The sequence below is a fragment of the Rhinolophus hipposideros genome (assembly GCF_964194185.1).
Source record: "Rhinolophus hipposideros genome assembly, chromosome: 12".
Classification (NCBI taxonomy): Eukaryota; Metazoa; Chordata; class Mammalia; order Chiroptera; family Rhinolophidae; genus Rhinolophus; species Rhinolophus hipposideros.
In genome coordinates, this window is record NC_138058.1 from 15,261,754 (window position 1) to 15,270,993 (window position 9,240).

The 9,240-nt window shown below is 48.5% G+C and overlaps 1 protein-coding gene across 1 annotated transcript in view; it reads right to left on the minus strand.

Moving 5' to 3' along the window:
- The window catches only part of TCF7L1 (transcription factor 7 like 1), a gene marked incomplete at its 5' end in the record, with an annotated part of 154,882 nt that extends 150,295 nt beyond the window's left edge, over positions 1 to 4,587 (minus strand). The window contains 3 exons of the mRNA XM_081068137.1: positions 3,858 to 3,985; positions 4,206 to 4,269; positions 4,351 to 4,587. Coding sequence (XP_080924263.1) covers positions 3,858 to 3,985; positions 4,206 to 4,269; positions 4,351 to 4,587 — 429 coding nt within the window. The remainder of the gene's footprint in view (positions 1 to 3,857; positions 3,986 to 4,205; positions 4,270 to 4,350) is intronic.
- Between the last annotated feature and the right edge of the window lie 4,653 nt (positions 4,588 to 9,240).

Consider the following 9,240-nt stretch of genomic DNA (forward strand, 5'->3'; position numbering starts at 1 on the left):
CAGATAACTTTTCTACACATACACCAAGATTTCTGCTTGTATTTTTTGTGTCAGAAAGGAAACAGGAGCACCCAGCATATTGGCAAAACTGCCCACGGGGAAGCAGTGGGATACGGAGAACTGGAAAACACGTTTAGAGAACAAAACATACAGAAACTTGAGCTGAGACGGTGTGAGAAAGGTGTGAGCAGCACGGTACTTGAGCTGTGGGAGAGCAGCTCTTAAATTTATAGATTGGACACCAAAACTAGCAATCTACCTAGAAGTGGTGTTCTTTTCCAAAATGTCATTAGCAATCAAACTGTGGTCACAAACTACTCTCCATCACTTGGTAGCTAGCTCTCTGAACCACGGTCAACATTTTCTTTTTGGCTTTTATTACTCGACTATTTTTGACATCCACTTTCTTCTGTGTTGACTTACATTTTCCTAACAAAATTCTAGTCAACAGCACCAAGGTGGTTTAGTAAACTTGTGAAGCCTTTTCAGGAATGAATGTATCATTCCGGGGTAACTATTTGAAGGAGTAAAAAAGATGGGTTGTGACAGTTATTCCTCTTCATAGGCCACAGGGTCCCCAGGGCTCCAGATGGGAATGAATCACAGCCTGGAGGCTTGGCACACACCCCAGGTTAAGGGGACCTCTTCTCTAAAAAGCCTCAGGAAGAGGCCACTTCCCAGCCTTCCAGCTAAACCAGAGTGGAGGGCAAAGGTAATGCCCAGGGAGACGGCCGACAGCAGGACTGGCTAGCCCCAGCCCCCAGTTGTCCCAGCAGGAAGCATGCCAGTGGTGAGGGTGTTGCAGCCCTGCTGCTTGCTATATTTCTAGGGTCAATTAACACCCTGAAAACATTCCAGCCAATCCCCACTTTTGCTTCTGGCTTGGTATTTCCAGAAAGTGTTAGCACAGCCGAGAACTGAGGTCACCCAATTTTATACCACTTATAGGCCTTAGAAGCAGCAAAGCCTAAGGCTGTAAAATTTAGAAATGAAACAAAACCAGACCTAGGATGCCAAAAGAGAGGCCAGATTATGTATTCCAGGCACTACGCACCCCCACCTCCCACCAGGTTCCTCTACCACCTATCTATCTACATTCATTTTACCCAGCTGGGACCTGAACAGAGGGCCTACAGTTTGCCTACAGTAAAAATTACATTAATTCCATTAACATAATCATCCAGAGGAAAGCATCATTTCAGTCCTATACTCCAGACAAGTGCTTAAGGGTTTCCTCATTTGCTTTCCTAATAGCCCATGATGTCCAAGGGTGGGGTGAAAAGGCAGGTTCTACTAAGCGGTCTGAACTGCAGGAAACATTCCTGGTCTGTCCTGTATCAATGAACTCTGTAAACAGGCAGGAGCTTAAGGGGCACAGAAGCGATGGGGGAATTGAACTTACTTCTGCAAGGGCAACTCACCAGGGAGACAAGATGTGCCATATTACCCCGAAAATAAGACCCAGCCGAAAATAAGACCCAGACGCTCTAATGCGTCTTTTGGAGCAAAAATTAATATATGAACCGGTATTATATTATATATATTATATTATATTATATTATATTATATTATATTATATTATATTATATTATAGGTCCGGTCTTATAGTAAAATAAGACCTGATCTTATAGTAAAATAAGACAGGATCTTATATTAATTTTTGCTCCAAAACATGCATTAGAGCTGATTGTCTGGATAGGTCTTATTTTCGGGGAAACACAGTAGGTATGAGAGTGAACCAGGACATACCAAGTCCCTTATAAAGTGTCAACAGAGAGAGGGTGAGTGTCAGGCTTGAAACAGGGACGGCAACCTCGGCCAGGGCAGGGAACAGCTGCAGGGATGAACAGGCAGTCAGAGGCATGCAGGGGGAAAAGGTCGGCTTCCCCAAGGAAGGCTCTGAAAATTCCACACAGGTCTGGCTTTAGTAATCAGGAAATCCTTAGTACCAAAAAGAAGCCACCTCTGGAAGTTTTCAGGCAAAGGAATACATAAGATGGTAGAAAGAAGGAAGGGTATTAGAAGGTGGTAAAAGAAAAGGGGGGCCTGACACACAAATCTGTCCCACTGGGGATGGGGGGAGGAAGCGAAGGGGCCCAGCAGATGAAGACAGGCAGTCAGAGTCACCATTCAAAGAGAAAGAATCCAAATGCCCTAGTGAGAAGTCTTATTTGGGACATGTCTGGTGACTTTATCTGCACCAGGACCTAGATCAGTGCTCATTCACAGATATTAACGCCTCCCAGACTCCTTTTTCCAGACATCTAATGGGGAATGGGAAAATGAGACTTTGGAAGCATAAACCCTCTCACACACACCACATTACAGGAACCCTACCAAAACTTTCAGAAGCGAGCTACATCTGCAGACACAGTTGGAGCTCTGAAAACCTAAACAAATTGCTGCAGTTTGTACGAGAATTGCTCAACTTTTACTTGCACCTTTTTTCTTTTAATCTGAATGAGAAAAAGCAACAGTTTATATTCAGGACTTCTTGGGATGCTCCAAAGCAGGGCAAAAGCAGCAGGTCTTCCCTGCTTGAACAGTGAGAGGGCTGTGTGGTCCCGCTCCCCTCTCCCTTTGTCAGAGTCCCCCACCTCTACTCCCACATCCCAACTGGCCAGGAGAGCACACCACTGGCCAGACTCACAGCAGATGCCTCCGCTCTCCAGCTCTCCACCGACAGTGACAGCAGGGATCATCTATTCAGCTACGAGCCCTTCTCAGGCGGCCCTTTAATTACGATCATCACTGAAGGACAGCTTGTGCATAAAGTGAGTTTGTCCGGCCCAGTTCCTAAAGCACCAACACCTCCGGCCTCCAATCAAGCGGGAACTGGCCGGCACTGGGAAGCTGGGCGGGAAGCAGAGACACACTACAGTGCGCGCGGTGCCCAAGGGGCAGCACGCAAGAGCCTGGCACGTAGTTAGTTGACAGGCGCTCACCCAAGACCGGCCATCAGACCCAGCACCAGGGCAGGGGGTCCTGGGGTGGGGTAGCTGCTCAGGGGACACAAAAGCCTAGCCAGCTGCGGGCTGCGCCCCTAGCGACGCGGGGGGCAGGAGTTCAGAGCCAGGGATGGGGGAGATGGAATCCGCCCTCATTTGCACGTCGTCTGGGGCCCAGTCAATTTGCTTAATCATGGCTCTAAATGCCAGCGCGCAGCACACAATGCGCGCCCATTAACAGGTTTAAAGTGTCGCAGCACTCGCTTTAAATAAGAAAAGTTGGCAACAAAGGGGAATAAAGCCAAGTTCCTCAACTTGAAGAATGCCGCGAGTTGCCCTCGAAATCATCTCCGCGAGTTTAAAATCCCGAGCTCCACAGAAAAGTCGAGGCCCCCGCGCGAGGACTGAGGGTGGGGTGAGGGGGGTGTGAATGACCCGCCACGAATACTGGGTTTCTTAGGAACCGACTCGCAGCCGCCCAATGAAACTCAGGTCGGAGGGCATCGTCGCCAACCCAGCTCCCCCGGCCCACTGCCCGACTGCCAGGAAAAGCTGACCCACTTCCAGGAAGGAAAGCCGAATCCCCTCCTCCCTGCCCCCCGAAGCCGGCACAAATCCAAGTTTTCCTTTCGCGTGAGCAAAGAATTTTGAAGCCAAGAGAAACCGCAGAAGTGGACCCGAAAGTCTCTCCCCGCAAAAGGGGCAGAATTTAAAGGAACGTTACTTTCATCCAAGCTCTGGCCAGCGCAGCCTAACGCTCGGGCGCCACAGAGTCGTTCAACTCCGCAAACAAGTTCTGCCGGGGATCCTCCCGGGACGGCCCCATCCCCCACCCCGTCGCCGAGCCCCGGGGCGCATCCCGCGGGCCGGGCCTCCCACCCGCCCCGGCGCAGCCGGACAGGCGCTCACCGTGCGCGCTCCTCCAGGAGACAGGGGTCCGTTGGGGAGGTACGGGCTGCTCAGGTCCGGGATCATCAGGAATGGGTACCCGGGGTACGGGGGGCCCTTAAAGAACGTGCCGTCCTGGGGCCTTCTCACTGCGGGCAAGACCAAGACGGGGTGAGACCCGGCCCCCGCGACAACACCGCAGCAGGGGCCCGGGACCCGAGCGCCCCCCACACGCGCCCCAGGACCGCTGCCGCCGAGAGGGGCAGAGAGCACGGGCAGCGCCACGCGAGCGCGAACCGGGGGCGGCCCCAACAGCGGCGCCGAGCACCGCGGGGCCCGGGAACGGGGGCTGCCCGGGCCGGCACGTACCTTCGGTGAAATAGTCCCGCGGCTTCTGGAAAGCGTCCCGAGCGGGCTGCGGGCGCCTCTCCGCCTGCAGAGGAGACACAAAGGCGAGGGCGGTGAGCGGGCGCCGCGCCGGGGTCCTCGGGCTCGGCCGCGGGAGCCTCCTTACCTCTGAGTCCGAGCTGCTGCTCTGGTTCTCCGATTCGTTGACCAGGGACGACTTGACCTCGTCCAGATCCCGCTGCGCCGAGGCGCTGTCGCTACTCGGCTCCTGCTCCTCGCCCCCTTCGTCCTGGAAGGGGATCAGCTCGTCGTTCGCCCCGAGGTCGTCCCCTCCGCCCGTCGCCCCGGCGCCCGAGCTGCCGCCGCTGCCTCCCCCGCCGCCGCCGCCGCCGAGCTGGGGCATGGTGGGGCCGCGGGCCGGGGCCGCCGCACTCCGAGCCCCGCGCCGCCCGCGCCCGGCCCGGCGCCCCTCCCTCCCTCCCGCTCGCCCGGCTGCTCCGCTCGCCGCCGCGGCGGCCGCAGCAACAAAGTTTTTGACAGGGCGTGGCCCGGCGGGAAGCGGGGCCGGCGCCGCCGGGCCGAGCGGGGGCGGCTCGGCTCGGGCCCCTCCGGCAGCGCGGAGGCCAGGGCTCCCCAACTCTCCGCCGCCGCCTGCTCCGCCGGGGCGTCCCAGAGCCTGGCCCGCCGGGGAGGGGCGAGCGGGGCAGGAAGGAGGGCCCGCGGGGCTGAGCAGGGGGGCCGGGGGGAGGAGCCCGGCTGCAAGCTGACACCCGCGCGCCTCGCGGAGCCCCGCCAGCCCCGGCGCACACACACTCACTCGCATTTACACTCGCACGCCGCTCGCTCACACCTTCCGGGGGCTGCGCCGCCCCGCCGAGCGCCAGGCCCTCACCCCCAGACTGGCCCTGGCCCCCTCCCCTTCGCCCCACCTCGGACCCCCGGCGGCCCTCCCCCCTCCCGCCCGAGAACCGCTGGAGTCCCGCCCCCACCCCTAGGCAGCCCCTAACTTTCTTCCAAAGAACCCCCAGAACTCCGCACCGATTCCACACCTCCTCCAACCCTAGCGGCGCGCTGGCAGGCGGCAGTGCCCCCTGTGGGAAAGCTGCGGACACACAGACTAGCCGGCGACACTCTGCCTGGAGTTCTTCAGAGCGCCCGGGATCCCGCCGGGCCTGGTCGCCCTCGCCAGATGCAGGGAGCAGACTGGGAGGAAAATTTATGGCACCCTGAAATATGCTGGGCGGTCCTCCCCAATCTCCCCTGTGGGGTTCCAGCGTGCCTCCCGCCCTACGTCCAGGTTTTGTGCCTTGTTCAGGTGTCCAGTCACCTGAAATCCCAAAGACCACTTTCGCCCCATGGTTCCACACTAGGTCCTTAACCAAATAACACACGGTTGTTGGGTTCAGAAAGGATTCAGATTTGGTTCGTTGGAAGGAAAATTCTCTGCCCAGTGACCTCTGAAGCCCTTCACAAATTCACTTTGGTAGCCAATCAGTATATGAAAAGTACCCAACCAGCCTCATACTTAAAGAAATGCCTGTTATAATATTAAGATAACATCCCTCTCCAACCAGTTTGGGAACGTTTGAAAAAGTGGATCTTGTGTCATCCACATTGAGGAACCATTGATGAGAGCTTACATTTTAAAAGCAGACTGGAAGGCAGTGTGGGAATACCTAAAACTGTTTGAAACACAACTGGCAGAGGAGTTTTCTACAGCTATCCCCCCACATATGGACAAAGTCACAGATACAAAAAAGTTCAAAGCAGCAGGGAAGTCCGTAAAATGAGTTCTGGGTCTTTCTTACCAGCTCAGCAGAATGAAGCCCCTTGTACATATGGATCCTGGAATGATTTTGGAGAAACACCCTAAAAGGAAAGACAGTATATATGGCACGCGCTCTTTCATTTTTATTTAATTCATACATATATTTGTTTCTGCATAGAAAAAATGAGAGGATGCACATCAAATTATTAGCAATATTTCTAGGAAGGGATAGGTGAGAGGAGAGGGACAGTTTTGTTGTCTACTTCCTATGTATTTTATTGTTTACAACAAGCACCTTATCTTATTTTACACAACACATGAATGTAGTCTCATAACTTTTTCAAACAGTATAGACGTACCTGGCGTAGTATCTTGAGGGGGTGAGTAAAAGTTCCTCTTCCCCCACTTTTCACACTCCCTCCAGTTTAACCTCCCTCCCGCTACTGGTTTAGTGTATATCCTTCTAAATATTTTCCTAGGCAGTTATGTACACATGTAAACACATATACAAATATTCAGATTTACTTTCACATAAATAGAATTATACTGTTCATATTATTGCGTGAGGTTTCATTTTTTTTAAAGTCAAAAGGTTTTCATGTGGTCCAGAAACATGTAAAAAGCCTATTATATTGGTTTCCTATGGTTGCTTGTATAACAAATCACCGCACACTTGTGTTCTAAAACACCAGAAATGCATTCTCTCACTGTTCTGGAGGCCAGAAGTCAGAAATGAGTTTCCCTAAATCAAAAGCAAGGTGTTGGCAGGACCATTCCCTCCTGAGGCTCTAGGCAGAATATATTCCTTGTCTCTTCCAGCTTCCGGTGGCTTCTGACATTCCTTGAGATCTCACCACTCCAATTTCTGCCTCTGTAGTCACATTGCCTTCTCCTTTGTCTCTGTCAAATCTTTCTGCCTCCTTCTTATAAGGAAAGACACTTGTGTTGTCATTTAGGGACTACCCAGATAATCTTGGATAATCTCCCCACTCAAGAGCCTTAACTTAATCACATCTGCAAAGACCCCTTTTCCTTATAAGGTAACATTCACAGGTTCCAGGGATTAGTACTGGGACATATCTTTGGAGGGAGCCATTATCAGCTCACCATACCTATCAACCTCGAAGAAATGCAAATTGAAACAGCACAGAGATATCATTTTTCATCTATCAGATTGGCAAAGGTAGAAACAAATAACAACACCCAGCATTGGCAGCCCTGCACTGAGAAAAATACAGCTTCTGGGCATGCCATTGTGTAACATTTCTGAAGGAAAGTTTGGCGATACTTATGAAAAAGCTTTAAAAGTGTGAACCTTTTGACTTATCTATGCACTTCTAGGATTTTATACTAAGAAATAACCAGATACACAAGGAAACCTGTAGATGTGTTTTCATCACAATGAAAAGCTGAAAACAATCTCAATGTCCCCAAATGGGGAATTCTTAAATAAAATCGGTGGTGCATTCATCCCATGAAATACTACATGACATTATAGAAATATGTTTGTCAGTATGGAAAGAGGCTCATAATAGTGAAAGTAACAGATTAAAGTGAATAGATTTTTTTTACATAGATTTTGCTTTCCATTCTAATGGAGTATTGATGTCAGAGTGACTCTTCCATCAAAAACAATTATACATGCTAGACAAAATACCCAAATAAAACAACTACCCCCAGCTGATTTGAAAGCGTTAGAATCAACCCAATCAGTCACGACTCACGCAGTCAGGATACCAAAGAGAAGGGAATTTTATTAAAGTGAGTTTACATTTACTTCTGTTTTATCCCCTCTGGACATTTGGCGATTTGTAATACCAGGCATAATGGCCAAACAAAAGCAACCATCTAGAGCAAGCAAAAGATAGTCTGCTGCCTGTTTCTATAGGGACTGTGAGCTAAGAATGTTTTTTACATCTTTAAATGGTTCAAAAAAAAAATTAAAGAAGGTTAATGGTTTATCATATGAAAATTATATGAAATTCCAAATTTCACTGTGGATAAATGAAGTTTTATTGAAAGATAGCCACACTCATTAGTTATATATTGCCTATAGCTGCTTTCACACTATAATGCCAGAGTTTAGAAGTTGCAATAAAGACTGTATGTGGTGCTCTCATTGCTTTATACCTCTGCTTATTGCACTACAAATTTGTAGTTATGCAGTGTTTCAAATGCATGTATACTACTGTACCAAGACATTTTATTTTATTTATTTTATTATCAGATGCATATCCATCATATCAGAACAAGAAAAGTGGACTATGGATGTTGTGTTTTAAGGCGTAGTGGAGAATGGGTTATTTTATTAGATGGTGAAGCATTTTGTTTATTATGCAATACCACCAGCTATACTAAAAGAATATACGTCAACATCAAAAGATTAAGCATTCACCACAATTTTCCCAACTTAGATGAAAGGGCTAGAAAATTGAAAACAATATCTTATCACAGAAAAATTTATTCACAAAGTAACTTTCTAGAGGCCCATTTGTCAGTCAAGCCAAAAAGCTATTTACTGATGGTGAATTAATGAAATTGTATTTGATGGCAGTAGCCAAAAAAAAAAAAAAAAAAAAAAACCCAAAAAATGTGTCTAGAGAAAATAAACTTGCATAGAGCTATTAACCTTAAGAGCTGAGGACACAGGGAACATCAATAGTCAATTAGAAAGCAAGGCAAATGATTTCAAATTGTTTTCCTTGGCTCTTGATGAATTTATATATGTTGACAATACTATTCAGTTATTGTTTATTCACAGAGTCAATGACAAATTGGAAGTGATTGAAGAACTAGCCTTCATGAATAGTCTGTATGGAATAGCTACAAGCAAGACGATTTCCAAAGAAGTTAAGAAAACACTAATTCAGTGCAATCTGAAGTAGAATCTGCTAATATGTATTTAAACTGAGAGAGGCAAAAATATATGTGGCAGGAAATGGCATACTTGGACAAATTTACAGAGCTTATGGAAAATCAAGGTATATATAGCATGTGGCGTTAATTATATTACTTACCAACAAGTACTTATAGAAAATACTTGAATCTATTACACATTACTGAACCAGTAACGTTGATGGTGAACTTTATTTGTTCTTGTGGACTTCACTGTCATGAATTTTGTGTATTTTTGTCAGAAATAGAAGCTGACTATCCTGATTTTCCCTACCACACAGCAGTTTAATGGCTTAGCCGTGGTAAAATTTTATTGTGATTTTTTTGAGCTCAGGACTGAGATTGAAATTTTTTAAAACAAGAACAAACTGCTCTCAACTACTATTATCAAAC